The sequence below is a fragment of the Lethenteron reissneri genome, chromosome 46 (assembly GCF_015708825.2).
Source record: "Lethenteron reissneri isolate LAM-NWPU_2019-01 chromosome 46, ASM1570882v1, whole genome shotgun sequence".
NCBI classification, from domain to species: Eukaryota; Metazoa; Chordata; class Hyperoartia; order Petromyzontiformes; family Petromyzontidae; genus Lethenteron; species Lethenteron reissneri.
The window spans coordinates 233,316-250,022 of record NC_083824.1 but is presented as its reverse complement, the minus strand read 5'-3'; the positions used below and the strand labels follow the sequence as shown (position 1 = coordinate 250,022).

Here is a 16,707-nt window from a genome sequence, read left to right as displayed (position 1 = left end):
TCTTGCTGCGCATTGATGGCATGCCTCCCCCAACCCGGGCTGACCAGAGTGGTGAAGTATGGTTCAACACCCTCGCACGACCAAGACGTCGTGGAACGGTAAAGGCCTTTATCCAACCATCAGTGGACTGACACAATTGTGTGCATTGTAATAACCGTTTGAATTAAACACCAAGTATTTCCCCTTCAACTTCGATTGGAATTATTGCCAAAGTGGAAATATCCACTTGAGTTGTCTAAGCAGCTTGCTGCTGAGCTTTCGTAAATAAAAACATGTTTAAAAAATATATATTTTCTGAATACTTGGTTTCCCTCGCTTTTGCGGATTTGGTTTGTGCGATTTCGGGCTGCACATCCGGCTAACCAAAACATCGATATATTCACTCAAATGCGACATTGTGTGTACTGTAGGCAGGCAGCAGTCTCGTACGGGTTTGCTTTTTTTCGAGCGTATCAACAGCACATAGCGAGGGAAACCTGTACTCGGCAGTTGATCAAGATGTCAATGACTGATATGGGTGATTCACACATCTCTTGAAGTATGTGAAGGTTAATCCCAATCCTGACCTCTCCGCTGTTGATCCCATAGCAATCATGCGAGACACATAGTGCATCAGTGTGCTGCTGTAAGAGAGCCTCTGTCTGATTTTATGAGCAAGGGCCAATAAACCTGAACGTTGTGAACTCGTACGGCCTTTATAGTCTAAGAACTTCAAGAATGAACGTTAAACTGAAGAACCACAACTTTATTTTTTGCAGTTTACATCTTGTGACCGAACCGGGGCTTATCTCCCGAAATATTTTAAACGTACCGAGACCACTGATATTTTGCACATTTAACACAACAGTGTCGTAAACCCAAACATCACATACCCACCCGAATTAACCACCAGTTCAATAGTTGCGCATGGTCTATCCGACTTTTCTACATATCTGTCCATACCGCAGCCTCCAGTTGAGTTGGATATTCCTTTCACTCTGGAGGCTTCCGATAAACACAGCACACACTCGCAATCACGATCACGTAAATGTACACAATCGACCGGCAAACAAAAACCTTCTGCACGACGTTTGACAAGTGGGTTTGTATTTCATGCTATCCGTACATGGGAATTTATATACAGTACAAACAGTATTTGCGAATGGATACAAAAATATACATCTGAACTGCATTAAATATGCGAATTTGCTCTTTAAGCTTGTGATTAGCAATGCATGTGCTACCAAGTATTTGTATGGTTATCAGAATATATTCATCCAAGCCGAAATCAATCGCTCAACTTTACCGCTTACTTGGGGGGGCAACGGATCAACGTTCACGTCACGCCACAACATCAGTACCGGGGGGCGGGGGGGGAGGCGCCCCCCAGGGACGCTAATGGCCCAAACAGCAGACACAGAATTCTGTAAGCGTGAAGTCTACGGCGGCTCTCGGTCTCAGCCAAGCTCCGGTTCCCACAGCGGGGTCCCGTGCTGCGCGTTATATAACTCGGCGGGTCTGTGGACAGCCAGGCGCAGCAACTGCTTGCGAGATGTAACAGGTACACGTTTATAAAGTAATGTTATTCTGTGAACAACAAAAAAACTCCACCCTCCTTGCTTTATTGAAAAACTTGAAAACTAAATGTGTACAACGCACTACCTACGACAGGGCTTCTCAAACGTCAGTCCTCACAACCCATCATGTGTACCAATCATGAGGGTGTGCATGCAAAGTGTAATTGCCATGATTTCGATTTAAAGCTTTCGTGACTGCAGGGATTCATCTTCTTGGTTCTTTCGGTAAAGTCACGTAGAAGTAATAAAATAATAAAAATAAAACATAATAAAATAATTATCACGACGTTTCGGCCACATCGCAAGCAGCCGGCTCAAAGGTAATATCACATACCTGCATTTCCCATAAATATGCTAAATTCCTCTTGATATGCAAATTATTTTGTCAAGGCGCCCTTCCCCCCTTCCAACCCAGCTTAAATATACGCTCCAAGCGTGGTGGCGTTTCATTCAGACGCTGTCTCCTCGACAGACCTGGTCTTCACCCGAGGACGGCTGCTTGCGTTGTGGCCGAAACGTCGTGAGAATTATTTTATTATGTTTTATTTTTGTTTTATTACTTCCCTTCTACGTGACTTTACCGAAAGAACCAAGAAGATGTAATGCCATGATTTGTATCAGAAAGGAAATAGTTTAGAGCGCAAAAGCGCTGTGTCCGCAGCAGAGGATACTACAGCAAATCTATTGTTGTGCCGTAAACTTAGAGCTCGCTTAGTGCTCAAGATGCGCTTTCTCACTCGTACCGCTTTTTAGATTTTCATTTTCAGTAAAAATGTTCTCCAGGACAAGCAGCGTAATAAAGAATCGGCCATCTACAGCATAGCATGAAGCGAGGGGTGCCTGTAGTTTAAACGCTCCTGCCACTATGCTCCCCACCTATACTAACCCTCACAATTATCAAATAATCCGTATCAAGCAATACACTGTTAATTGCACGCTGATTCAGGTCTCCGTTAGTCGATGGTGATTAACTGTGAGCAGCCAATTACAGGTATTGCGATTTTTTTTACCGAAAACGACATAACGTACACACATAATGTATGTTTATTAACTATGAATAACCCAACTAAGAATAGATATTATTGTAATTCATTGACACATTAACCCCCCGCCCCCCCGCCCCCTCTGGTCTTCGCAACCAATTGGCTCAAGTGAAGACATCACATTTACCCCGTCGAAGACCGAAACAGGATTTCTTCACAATTCTGGCTGTCACCCGATGATTCTGGTTGTAATTGCCGGCGAAACGTCGAACTCGAATTGTAAATGTTGTGGGTTTACTCTCCAACCCAGCGGTGTGCTGAACTACTAACTAATTGGCACGTTTTGGCCGTCAGGTGGTGGTGGTGGGTTTAACGACACTTTTACATCTACGCGATCAAACTCACAAAAAACCCGAAACAAATAATCCTCAACCGACGAAGGCGTGGAAAGGATCTCGTGTCCAGCAGCAGACTGGACATCCGGGCATCTGTGAGAAAATAAATTTATAGCTCGATCGGATTCCTCCAGTATAAATATTCCGATTCTGGACTGACAAAACGGCCGTACGTGCCAAGTGGCAGGATGTGAGGAGTGGAGTCTGCGAAGCTCTGCTCCAGACCAGAGAATTCACACCGTACCGCGATCCACTTGAAAGCAATTTCTGAAATGCCCCGGACACCAATTCAATTAGTCAGACCTTGGAAGCTAATAGGACTCAGTCTGATGTGTGCTTGGACTGACGACCACCTTGCACTCCGGGTTGCTTATAGGCGGCTGCGGGTCTATGTGGTGGGCAGCAGGGAAGGGACGTGCAGTAAAAACACATCGTTGTATTGTACTGTCTATGCTGTCACATCTATGCTCCCCACCTTCACCAACCTGCATTGACGGGCATCATAAAGTACGGGCATATTAACAGAGGCCCTCACCCAGCATTGGATTGACAAAAGGCCTGTGCGTCTAGTGGAGGGGACTCCCGCAGAGGAATGTACGTGACGCGCTCGTTCAAGCACTTCCACATCTTCGGCGGTCAGTGGAGGCACCGTGGATCCACGAGAAGACTCAGAAGATCAGCTTCTTGGCCAGGCACCCTGCAGCACCAACAAACACGATGACGACAGTGTGAAAGGACGGCCCAGTCAGTGACATTTACACTTCTAGAAGGCATGACAAGTAGAAATGTTAATCAACACAGTGTCTAAATGTTTGTCTGCTGCAATGCCAAGATGTGTATGGTAAAAGTCTCAGAGAAACCAGACATTGAGAGACATGTTTTTCATAATAAACGTTTTTGGGTTAGATCGCGTTATTTATAAATGTGTCGTAAACCCTCCACCACCCGACACGGCCAATCAGCAAAAAAGTGTCACGTTGACAAAAGACAAATAGTTCACTACTTTAGCCCACCGGTGTGTTGAAGAGTGAAACCACAAGGGCGCACACATATAAATGGTAGGCACGCACACATGCAATTCTTTTTTTTTAAGTCATTATATATAACAGCACTTAGAAATTCTAGCCGGTAAGCAACATAACAGTTCAGATCGTGCCATCATTACAGAAACCCCCGTACCATAAACTACTCCTGGAGTTTTATCTATATGTATTTCAGTTTCAAATGGAAACCTGGGGAAATATAAAGTCACTTTTTCAGAACCATATCGTACTCAAAAATTGTATCCAGCATCAGAGCAATTCGCCAGTGTTCTTGACAATTAAAACAAAGCAGAGCACATGGCTAGACCAATGGACATTGCCTGCATTCAAGTGAATAGAGACAGTGCACCAATGTCATTCAATATATGCACATTTGAACCACAAGCCATAATAAAAATGTGGTCTAACAAGGAACTTACATTTGAAGTCGCTCTGGTGTTATTTATTCCAAATTATTGTCACATCATTACACCGAGCCTGTGACCAAATCACCCGGAGCGAGCCCGGCCTCCTCAGATCTCGGATATTATGCAAGATTTTAAGCCAGGATCGTGCTTGACGAACAACCACCGTGCATGCCAGGTTGTATATATGCATGTTGTTATATTCTATGGTTCTTATGGTAAAGTCCTCTCCTACATTAACATTAGCTGCCCCGCCCATCTCTAAACCGTTATGAACATCCTGCCCTCTGAGGCTAACCTCCCTGTTCCTGATGACGACCGCTTGTGTTGCGATCGAAACATCGTGATATTTCATCTTCTTGGTTCTTTCGGTAAAGTCACAATGCAAGCAGCCGTCCTGAGGTGAAGAACAGGTCTGTCGGAAAGACAGCATCATTCAGACGCGTCATTCAGACAGCGTCATTCAGACGCTGTCTTTCCGACAGACCTGTTCTTCACCTGAGGACGGCTGCTTGCGTTGTGGCCGAAACGTCGTGATATTTATTTTATGATGTTTTATTTTTATTATTTTATTATTTCCCTTCTACGTGACTTTACCGAAAGAACCAAGAAGATGAATCCCTGCAGTCACGAAAGCTTTAAATCGTGATATTTGTATTCACTTGATTTTTTATTATTTAATTGTTATTCGTTTTTCTATCTACGTGACTTTACCGAAAGAACCATAGAACATGAATTCCTGCAGTCAGTCACGAAAGTTTTAAGTCATGTTGAACTCGTTTCACGCCATATGTACCCAACCGTGTTAAGCAGAGGTGCGGGCCAGGCGTGGGGGACCTGGCCTGCTGCCGTAGGCTGTGCTTCGCGGCGGTCAGCAGACGGCAGTGGAGCGAAGTGCTTTAGTCTAATCTACGCTTGATCCAAAAACATCGATGCCCCCTTGCCTTCACCAACCCGTACTTATCAACCAACGCCCGCGACCTGCGCAGTTGTGCGAAGCCCTCATCCCGCAGTGGAGCGACAGGACTGTACGAGTGCGCGTACATAACGCCGGAGGGGGAAGGGCAGGTGGGTGGGTGGGTGGCGCTACGACGGACGCGGTACCTGCTTCAGCGTCTTCGAACCTCTTGCGTTTGACGGTGCCGCGCTCATGCTCCTTCATGACCTCGCGGGCAAAGCTGGGCCGTGGCAGCTGGGCAGGAGGCGTGGGACCCGGCCTGTTGCTGAAGTAGGGCATCTGCATCGCCTGCACGTACGCAGGCGTTGATGAGGTGAACAAAAACGTTAGGAATAAATCGAGCACGAGCGTGGATTATGTAACTGTTTGCAACATGCGCTTGCCTTTGGAAGTGTTAAAGTAACATTACATTGAATTACTGTTTTGTAAAAATCAATAAAGTAATATTACATTAGCCTAATGATAGCCGCCGTGTAGCTTTCAAGGTAAAATGCGTTTACATATTTGCAAACAGTCCATTGTGTTGTGGTTTCTGCCTTTAAGTTTTTGGCAACCATTTCATCTATTTGATCACTTTTTAATACGGTCAGCTTCTACTTGCAACACAACTCTAAACCACAGTTTGGTTGATAATGTATTATTTGTATGAGAGTTATCATGCACTTCTTATTACGAGTGGACGAACACAAAACTACAGTTTTCGAGGATTAAAGTAACACGCAAACCCCAACTTTGGGGTCGATTTTAAGAAAAGGTGTGTTTTATAAATGGGAGAATATGGTACTTTTTAGAGCCGATTTCCAGAAGATGATTGTGCCGTTTCAAAATGGGGAGAGATGTCTTCTGGAAGATTATTCTAAACGGCCGGTGGTGGCCTTCTCTTCTCTGTGTGGCAATGTATTGCTTTGGAGAACCGTCTTTGGCAAGATGATTCTCAACTCTGCACCTCCAACTTTTTTATTTGAAAATACTCTACAGGCGGACAACAGTGTCTCATAATCCAGAAACTACAGTGATACATAAACGATTTAACCAGAGTTGGAAAGCGTGAATAATTAGTTAACACGTTCAACGCAACCAGCAGTCCTTCCACAACGCTCCCGACTAGGCCAGACAGGCCGTGCTGCCGAGGGCATCACCTGCGTGGCAGTGAGGCGGGCAGCAGGGCTGAATGTAAAGAGGCCCTGAAGGAGTTCCAGGAGATCGTCTGTGGCCGCTGTGAAGATGTTCTCGAGCGGGGTGCCCGGGAAGGATTTGTACTCCACATAGTCAGGGAGGGTCGTCATCCCCTAGTGTGCATCACAGCACCGCAAGGCATCACAGCACAGATCGGAAGAGCACACCACAGAGTAAATTAATATTTGATTATAATAGATCAGTTGCCGAGCACAGGCCCACCAGGCACAAAAAGCCAAGTGGCCAAACACAAACACCACCGTTAAAGGTGCAGTAGATAAGAGTTAATAGCTCATTGAAGTGAGCGAGGTTGTAAGAGCCTGAGAAAAGGGACGAAGGGATGGAGCAGAAAGCGAAGTGCTTTCACTTGCAGTGTGGTGGTTGAAAGCACCGAATGAGATGCTCCCATGTTATATGGTGGTGTTTGTAAGCAGCGGTTGCGCTTAACGGTAACATACCGGCCACAGCTCCTCCGTGGGCGTTCCAAGCGCTTCAAAGATTTTGCTCAGTTGATCGAGATCCGAATCACCAGGCAAGAACGGTGTCTGAAAAAAAAATCGATTTTATAAAAACTTCCAGTGCATTAGAAATGTGCGTAACTGGATTATAGTGTACACTGGGTGGTAACGGTGATGTGATTGTTAAAGCATTACACTCTGAATCCAACAACTGGAGTTGGATTCCCAGCCGTGGCTAACACGAGTGGCAAGAGATTTCTGAACTCGTCCAAGGCCTCTTCATTCACCAACCCACACTGACCAGCATGAACAAGTATGATCCAACCCCAATGACCGAAAAAGCATGGCGAGGCCTTCATCTAGCAATGGACTGACCAAGGGCTGTAAATACATTGCTATAGTCCATCTTATTGAGATAGCAACCACAGAACTGGTCCAGTCACTGTCAATAAATATGGGCAGAGGATATCAAGCATCTATCTGAAATAAAAACACAAAGATTGTCAAGAAACCCCTGCAAGCCTCCACTTGTGTAAGGGTGTGTCATGGGCAGTGAGATGCACACTGTCGCAAGTAGAATCGTGAGACTCACGAGCGAGGTTCGTGTGCGAGTATCGAACGCGCTCGCAAAATGCGTACCCGAAGCAGCAGCTCGGCGAGGATGCAGCCTACGGCCCACATGTCCACCCCGACTCCGTACATCCGAGCTCCGAAGAGCAGCTCCGGAGAGCGGTACCACCTGACAAGGGCAAAGACAAAGATCCCCTGTATAGCCTTAACAGACTGTAGGGGCAAGTGCTGTTAGTGAGCACCTATGAAGGCCGGAACGGTACACGAACGAGGGGGTGGGTGGCCAGCACCACGCCCGACCGCCTTTGTCTCCCCAGTGGCGATGTTTACACACCGCACCAGGTACTCGTTTAAGGCTGAGTCGACCTAGGGGAGGCCCAGGACCGGTTCAGATAATCGTCACTGGTGTTAGCCGTGAGCGGGAATCGAACCCGGGTCGCCAGGTTCATAGCGCAGCGCGCTAACCACTACACTACCGCTCCCCTGACAAGGGCGCACACATATACACATTCATCCGAAACTTTCAAATGGTAGGCACGCACACATGCAATTCTTTTTTTAAGTCATTATATATAACAGCACTTAGAAATTCTAGCCGGTAAGCAACATAACAGTTCAGATCGTGCCATCATTACAGAAACCCCCGTACCATAAACTACTCCTGGAGTTTTATCTATATGTATTTCAGTTTCAAATGGAAACCTGGGGAAATATAAAGTCACTTTTTCAGAACCATATCCAGTTTCACATGATTACCCTTCAGGCTACTGATATGATTTTCTGTGGCTAGCCACAGTGTCTGAGCGTTTCTATTTTTCAAATGTCAGGCAACGTCTTGGCAAGTCGTAGCCCGACACTCGGCACTCTGTAACTTAAAGCTGCTCCACATTCCCACAGCAAGAGACAAATGTCGCATCACTTACCGCGTCACCACCTGGTGGGTGTACACTCGGCTTGGGCTGCCGAACGACTTGGCCAAACCAAAGTCGGCCAGTTTGAGCACCCCCTGCTCATCCAGCAGAAGATTGTTGGGCTTCATATCCTGAAAATATTACAAATGCACCAGTCAATTCTCGATTTTACACGGTAATGGGGGGGGGGGGACAGCCCAGATAAAACAAAAGCACAGACAATGCAATACATATTGAAATTATCATGACAATATGCGTACATAAAGCAATGTCTCATCTGTAGCGGGAAGGTGATTCTCGATTAATATATCTTATATTTGCATACGAAGGTCTTCAAAACTTAACTGGTCATATAACCACTCTGTTGGCAAGCCTCTGTCCTTTATTCAGACGTCTGTGTTTGTTGGTTGAGCGCATGACGTTGATCTACAAGTACGGACTCCTCCGTACGTAGCCAACCGATTGCCACAGTGCGCAAATAAGTCCAACACGCATTAAATTAACAGCAGACTTTTCTGATGAAGTGGTGACGTTATGATCACACAAACACGGAAGCCACAAATTCTTGAATATAACTGTCAAGTTCACGTCTCAGTAGTTAAACATTCAATGGCAAAAAATGTTAATAACCTGCAGAAGAGCTATACACACAATTCCAGTTATATTTGTATTAATTACACAACTGCATAAAGATAAAAGTACTATGCAATGAATGTTGTTCAGAAAGTAAACACACCTCTCCCATAGTGTACAATATAGGTTACAAAAGATACCCACTAAATACAACAAATGTATAACCTTACACAAGCCTTAGGGCATATAAGTTAAAGACCAGGCCAGGAGTTCACCTAAATGTTGCGACGAGTGACCCGTTTGCTTCCGTTTTAACTTTCAAACGAAAGTTGAAATTGTTGATGCATTAGCCCTGTCCATCTGTCTTATAAAGATGATCCAATAGGAGTTAAACTATTATATAAATTTAACATAGCAGAAAATATACAATAAGAAACAAAATTAGTTTTATATTTTAAGTGCAACAGAACATGAATATTCTAATTTGGTTGAATCATAATGAGCGTGCCGGGCATAACATATCATCCCTGTTGAAATGGATATTTGATCACAAGCAAACATGCATTAATATTTTATACAAAATTAGTGTTGCTATTTTTGTTTAATGCACAGTATGAAGATAATAATAATAATAGTACAATTTGTAACGCGCGCAAATTTGCAGACATAGTGGCCGCAACTCAGAGGCGCGGAGCCAAGCTCAGAGTCGCTCAAAAGCATGATTGTAGAGGTGAGTTTTTAAGTGTCTCTTGAAGGAGGCGATTGAGGTGATGCTGCGAATGTGCAGAGGGATATCGTTCCAGACTGTTGGGGCTGCCACCGAGAAGCGGCGCGTAGACATGACCATCCTGGATCTTGGTATTGAGAGGAGGTCGTGAGTCGCGCTGCGCAGGCATCTGCCGTGTGCTGAGCTGCAAGTTGTCAATAATGAAGAAAGATACGGCGGGCAGGCGGATATGAAGGCATTGTGGCAGAGGCAGGCGGTCTTGTATGTGACCCTACTGGCAATGGGGAGCCAGTTGAGAGCGCGGAGACGAGCTAGTGAGTCGAGGCGGGGATGAGTGTGGGCAATGACGACGCGTGCCAGGAGGTTATTTTGTAGTCTTTGAAGCTTCTTTAGGTTGCCAGCGGAGGTCCGGACAAGGACGGAGTTACAATAGTCAAGGCGAGACCCAACTATGCAACATGCCAAAGTGTTGGCAATTTCAGTAGAGATGAGAGGACGTATGTGTCTAAGAGCCTTCAGGTGAAAGTTACATGAGCTGATGATAAGATAATACTGCATTGCAGGACAACATAGCGCAAGCAGGAGCCACCTACCCTGTGTAGAATCCAGTGCATGTGCAGGTATTCCAAGCCCTGTAGAGTCATCACCATGAAGGACTTGATGTTCGCAGGACTCAGAACCAGGCTTGTATCCTTAACAATTACCTGCAAACAATATCGCTCGCATTAATATTTCATTAGAAACCATTCACAAGTTGAAATGTTTGCAAACAAGTGTGGCGAGGCACACGATTGGAAAATATACGGCGATAGGAAGAGAAAGAACATCGATTTAGCGGACGTATGCAGCTTAGAGGCATCATCAGTTTAATATGTGGGCTCTCACAACCAATATTATTCATAATAGAGGTTTTTAGGTTAGATCGCGTAAACACGAATGTGTCGTTAAACCCGCCACCACCCGACAGCCAATTAGTAAGGTTTGTTGTGGGTTTACACTCTTCAACACACTGGTGTGCTGTACTCGTAATGGATTGGCATGTTTTGTTTACGCGACAAACCTTACCAATTGGCTGTATCGGGTGGTGGCGGGTTTAACGACACATTTATATTTACGCAATCTAACTCAAAAAAACCTCTATTATTGAGGGACATCGTGTGGACTTCAGGAAATTGAGAGGTCTTGGGCACGACATCTTGCTGGAAGGGATTACGGCTGGTGGTTAACAATAAATGACAATTGCAGCGAGCGCTGATGTCATGATGAGCAATTAATCATCTCAAGTTCTCGGTGGATCGTTACATCGCAGGAGCATGAGAGATGGAAACAACTTGGCAAGGCCTTCATCCTGCAACAGGAGGCTGATGATAATGAAAACGATGCAAATAATTGTGAACATGACATCTGTTTCAGTTACAATTTAAGCAAAACCACCTTCAGAATTAAACACGTAAAATTAAAAATTACCCTTCAACAGTATAGTGTTCATGTCTCTGTTGTCTTACCTCGAGGTCAGTGTCCATGAAGTCAAACACCAAGCTGATGTTTGACTTGTGGCCAAAGGCATCTAAGAGCTAAATAAAACAAAGAATTTGAGTACGAAATAAAATCTTGCTTATTCGCACAGTGCAATATGACCGAGAACTCATATTGGTCATGTACTGCATTAAAAAAATGAATGCTCTTTCACGAAAGTACATTTCTCGCTTAAATATTTCCACCACTTACTCCGATGATGTTGGGGTGGTTCAATTCCTGCAGCAATTTGATTTCCCGTAGGGCAGTCCTGTTAATGCCTGCGAAAGAAGTATTCAGAATATGCATCATCATGTGCAAGTTACAGCAATGGAATTGTTAAGATGCAGCCAAAGAATTGAGCACACATTTAACATTTAAGTAGATCTAAATACACAATGTGCCTATGAAATGTTTCTTTACTTCAATAATTACTTACCATCCTTGGCCTCTGTTCTGTGTCCCAGTTTTATCTACAGCAATCAAGCACAGATCAAGCATACAAAGTAATGATTGGGTTGGTACGCAACCTTTGCTATTGTGCTACACAATGGCAAAGCAGAACATTACATAAACTAGAGCGGTGTAGATAAAGATATTATTAGGATTAAGTTGCAAATTGAATAAACGAATCAGGCCTTAAACATCGGGGACAGATGTGTATGTTAGATATACAGAATGTTAATCATCTCTCTTACCACGCTAAGTAGGCTCTGAGCCATTATACTACACGTTGCGTTGTATGCAAAACTCTTCATAAAATCAAACAACACAGAACAAACCACGTATGTGCGAAGCAATGGGCACTAATGAACCAACCTTTTTTATTGCAACTATTTTGTTCGTTACTTTGTCCATGGCCTTGTAGACCGTGGCAAACTGGGATGAAAGGGAGAGGGGGGGAGACCGAGTTCAAACACTCACATTTCAAACAACGCAATCACCAAGGCAACAACTGACAGAGTTATGCATCTGCACGGATGCTTTAAACTGGACCTATGAAATGCTCCTATGAGCCTGAGCACTCTACTTAATTGGCATCTATCCCAGGAATTATATCAGAGTAATCATTTACAGCCATGTCAATCCACTGCTGTGTTGGCCATGGGGGGGTGGAATTCTATATATATAAATTACTTTTATTTTTGCAGGAATATTTTTTAGATGGGTCCTAAATGATGATATTTGGCAAAAGTATTGATAATTTTCCTTCACGATAATGTGTCTCCATGCCCAAACAAGACTGAATAAGAGTTTCTAATTTTCCATTCAAAGCCCGATACCGGGAGTGGCAACTCCACATTCTCATGACAGAGGCCGGTCCCCTCCAGTTTTTTTTTACTTCAAAGTCGTACTAATTTTTAAATCCTTTATATTAAATTCACTTGATTGCTTGCTTGCGCGCTTACGACCGTGCAAATCTTTCGGTCGTTTTTAACCCACTTCCCGTGATCCAATCGAGCTGACATTTTGCACACAGACTCGTTGTGCGTGACAATTTCTTTTCGTGAAATTTGTTCCGAAATTTTACACTTTTTAGGTAAAAAATAATTATATTTAATTACAAATTGCTTAATGGTGGCAGGCAATCATCTGACCCATAGGTGGCAGCCATCTCAAGCCAGAGGAGGAGAGGACTCTAGCCGCCCATTTCAAAGACCAATGTGGGCTGGGTTGTGGCCCATTGAACACGCATATAAAGGATTTATAGTGAAAAACTTTGTTTTTACGGGTTAATTTTTCTCGAGCCCGATAGACCGAGTCGATTTAAACAAGGGCACGGCGCCACCTGGTAAATGATCATAAAAGCACGTGTATTTGTTGTAAGCTAAGCAGAGAATATTATTAGCCTGCTAGATCGTGCTTGGATGGCAATGCAAACCGGTATTGCAGACTGCAATGTCGTCTGACATACGTTATGGCCATCACAGGACTGAGCAGCAAAATTAATTATTGTATTTATATACAGGACTGTAACTTCTATGTTGTTGGGTCTACTACTCGCAATGACCAGCGTGGTGAAGTATGTCCGGACAACTCTCATGACCGGGTAGCGTGGATTGGCAGTGGAGTTTTTGGTGTCTTTAACAGTTGAATTACACTTGCAAATGTTCCACACTTCATGGCAAACTGAATCAAAATTTTCCCTTCAACTGCTAATGATTGACAATAAATTTGACATTCATTGTATCACACAAATAAACTTTTATCAAAATAAATAATTTGTAAAGCAACTGATTATGCATAAAAATATTAAAGGAGCGCCCCACGGTTTTACGTTTTAGTTACAAGTGTCGAAAAATATTCTGATCAGCTGATGACGGCTGAAAAAAAAAGAAAATTTGACTTTTGGGTGCATTTTTAAATAAAACCGTTGATTAAAAAATCTATTTAAGGAGTTGTTTTCCCGTACGTTTCCCCAATGTGGCATATAAATGGGAAACTCTATCGCGAATGACCTTTTGTCCATCACCACATAAAGCCCGTACACAGAACACGCAATCTTCTGCACGTGGAATTGGTGAAAGAGCCCCCCAGCGATTCGCAGTGCAGCTGATCGTGCACGCCTTGTTGTGTCCCACACTTATTGTGTCCCACACAACAAGGCGATGGGCAGCTTCAGTTTCATCTATTAGGTACAGCCCTGTGAGCCATTCGGCTCTTGAATCGGGTGCCACCGCAACAAACAAAAGCATGAAAACATCTTAAAGTGATTGGTGTGGCCCAATCGGTTTCGAGGCCAATGCCAATATTATCAGTGTGTTTGTTTGCATTTGACTGCAAGTATCGTGGTTAATGCAGACACGAATCCTTGTAAAAAAAGGTTTCAGTTTTGTTGCCATAAAAAAGGGGAAAACCCCTATGATACTCTTAGGTTTTTTCGGTAAAGTCACGTAGGAAATAATAAATAATAACATTTATAGAAATAATTATAGAAATAAAATAAAAAATCATTATTATTTCTATTATTTGTTTAAATTTCTTTTTTTTTTTACCTAAGAGTATGAATCCTTGCAGTCACGAAAGCTTCAAATCTAAAACCCCCCTATTATTATTATCATCATTATCATCCTAAAGTGACTTTACACAAACAGAAAAATCCAGGACAAAATCCAGGACAGGGCCTCCACCTCAAGCCTGAATTGGGGGGGCCCTGCAAGTACCAATGACGACGAGCTCAGGGGGGGGAGGAGTGTGAGGAAAACCAGAGGCTTGGCTCGTACCTGTCCCTCGCCAAGGAAGTCGATCTTGTCGTAGCGCTTCGCTCGACTCTTCGCCGCCGCTGCCATTGCCGCAGAACCATTTAAAGCCGCCGCCGCCGTCGCCGCCGCCATCGCTCCCTCGGATTCCCTACAGCGGATGGTGGCGCCGCGATGCAACGCCGCTTCCTATTGGCCCCGAGCCGCCGCGTCGACCAATGGGAGGCGCCGAGACGGAGCGGTTGGCTAATCCGCGTTAGGGAATGTGAGAGGGGGTGGTGGGGGGGGCTTGGGGGGTGGTGGGGGGGGGTTGGGTAGGGGGGGTTTGGGGGTTGGTGAGGGGGGGGCTTTGGGGGGTGGGGGGGGGTTTGGGGGTTGGTGAGGGGGGGGCTTGGGGGGTGGGGGGGGGTTTGGGGGTTGGTGAGGGGGGGGGCTTGGGGGGTGGGGGGGGTTTGGGGGGTGGTGTGGGAAGGGGGTTGGGGGTGGGGGGGGTTTGGGGGGTGGTGAGGGGGGGGCTTGGGGGGTGGGGGGGGGCTTGGGGGGGTGGGGGGTGGGGGGGGTTTGGGGGTTGGTGAGGGGGGGCTTGGGGGGTGGGGGGGTTTGGGGGGTGGTGTGGGGAGGGGGTTGGGGGGTGGGGGGGGCTTGGGGGGTGGGGGGGGGCTTGGGGGGCTTGGGGGGTGGGGGGGGTTTGGGGGGGGAGTCCCAAACACGTGGTCGGCCGTTGGGCACCTGTATTGTGGCCAAGTTTATGACAATTATTAAACATCGCGACCGTGCATTTAAATATTAAAGGGTGGCGATTTAACCCTGACGAGAAAACGAAGACACGCCCAGATGCGGCCCACTTGAATTGGCCTCTTTAAAGCGTTAACAAACGCGAGCTGGCTTGTGGACAATCCGAGGTCGTTAGATTGCCATGTCAACAGGACGCCATGACCCGGCTCCCCAACGGCCCGTTGCAATCCATTTAAGGGGCCGTCCATAAATGACGTCACGGGATTTTGGCCGGTTTTTGACCCTCCCCCCCTCGTCACACGGCGTCACAAAAAGCCAGACCCCCCCCCCTCAGATATGACGTCACAAAGCTCTGCCCCCCCCCCCCCAAAAAATAAAACACGCTTAAAATCGCTTTAAACTATTGTCATTGTAGTGCGTATTTAATGTGGCGATGCACTCTGATGTTGTAGGAGAAAACATTTATTAAAAAGTCTATTTAATTAAGTAGAACGTGTTTTCTATATTTATTTAAAGTTGCGCATTTTGATGTGACGTCACATTTCTCAACCCCCCCCTCCCCCCCTCGTCACACATCGTCACAAATGTCTTTACCCACCTCCCCCCCCCCCCAAGGTGCGTGACGTCATTTATGGACGGCCCCTGAGATGATGCCAGTGCTGCCCTCACGACAAACCATCTTCATGGAATGGGGTTACTAAAGGCCGTGGCACTCTGGTTGACCCCGGAGGACACGTGACTGGTAAAGTCTACACAGGGGCCCCAAGTGGGGGCTTGGGGTGGTCACGTGTCAAAGCGAGATCCTGCTCGAGGATTCGAGGTGGTCGTGGCCAAGGGCGGAGCCAGCCACGACCAGTGAGGATGTAAGCCGGGTCCCAAGAGGGACCGGGGTTCAGCGTTGCTGCTCTCATCTGAGGAATCTACATTCGATGTCCATGAAGAGTCATCAACACGTGGACCTGGACCCAAGCTGGGGTCCCTGTCTGTTGTAGCTACTCCCAGCGTATTAGTGTAGTTAGCCTGGTGGTCCACCACCATAGGTTATCTGGTGAAGGGGCAGTTACCCCTTTGTGTTGGTATCAATAAATGTGTTGCCTCCAAAGAGCGCGTCTGCGACTCAGTTGAACTCACTACACTTGCAACAATAGAGAAGTTGCAACAACACCACCACAAGAAATGTGCCTCCGGGCTCTGGAGACCACCTGGAGAAGATTCGAGGCGTGTGATGACAATAATGGCGAACAAGTGAATACTCCCGAGGTTTTGAAGCTATTAACAAACATTTGTTATGTTAGTATATTATCCGTTGTTTCCATTAAAAATGATAGTCCCATAATAAGTGTAAAAATGTTTTTAACCACTCTGTACATCTTCTTGGTTCTTTCGGTAAAGTCACGTAGAAGGGAAGTAATAAAATAATAAAAATAAAACATAATAAAATAATTCTCACGACGTTTCGGCTACAACGCAAGCAGCCGTCTTCAGGTATTTTATTTTTATTAT

The 16,707-nt window shown here is 45.4% G+C and overlaps 1 protein-coding gene across 1 annotated transcript; it reads right to left on the bottom strand.

Annotated features, from left to right (window-relative positions):
* Positions 1-1,069: 1,069 nt before the first annotated feature.
* LOC133354100 (cyclin-dependent kinase 7-like) lies at positions 1,070-14,623 on the bottom strand. The gene is made up of 12 exons (XM_061570673.1): positions 14,494-14,623; positions 12,089-12,148; positions 11,709-11,742; positions 11,483-11,550; positions 11,260-11,328; positions 10,348-10,458; positions 8,467-8,585; positions 7,613-7,712; positions 6,974-7,060; positions 6,479-6,628; positions 5,486-5,627; positions 1,070-3,631 (listed from the first exon to the last, which is right to left on the bottom strand). The coding sequence occupies exons 1-12, from the start codon at positions 14,602-14,604 to the stop codon at positions 3,603-3,605; spliced, it is 1,080 nt and encodes a 359-aa protein (XP_061426657.1). The 5' UTR covers positions 14,605-14,623; the 3' UTR covers positions 1,070-3,602.
* Positions 14,624-16,707: the final 2,084 nt, after the last annotated feature.

Bases quoted from the DNA above. Each gene is read 5' to 3' on its own strand.
- LOC133354100 (XM_061570673.1), bottom strand. From the start codon at position 14,604: ATGGCGGCGGCGACGGCGGCGGCGGCTTTAAATGGTTCTGCGGCAATG. The intron at 11,329-11,482 runs GTAAGTGGTGGA...TGTTTTATTTAG, and splicing joins ACCACCCCAACATCATCGGA to CTCTTAGATGCCTTTGGCCA. The intron at 5,628-6,478 runs GTGATGCCCTCG...GCGTACGTGCAG, and splicing joins CCCGCCTCACTGCCACGCAG to GCGATGCAGATGCCCTACTT.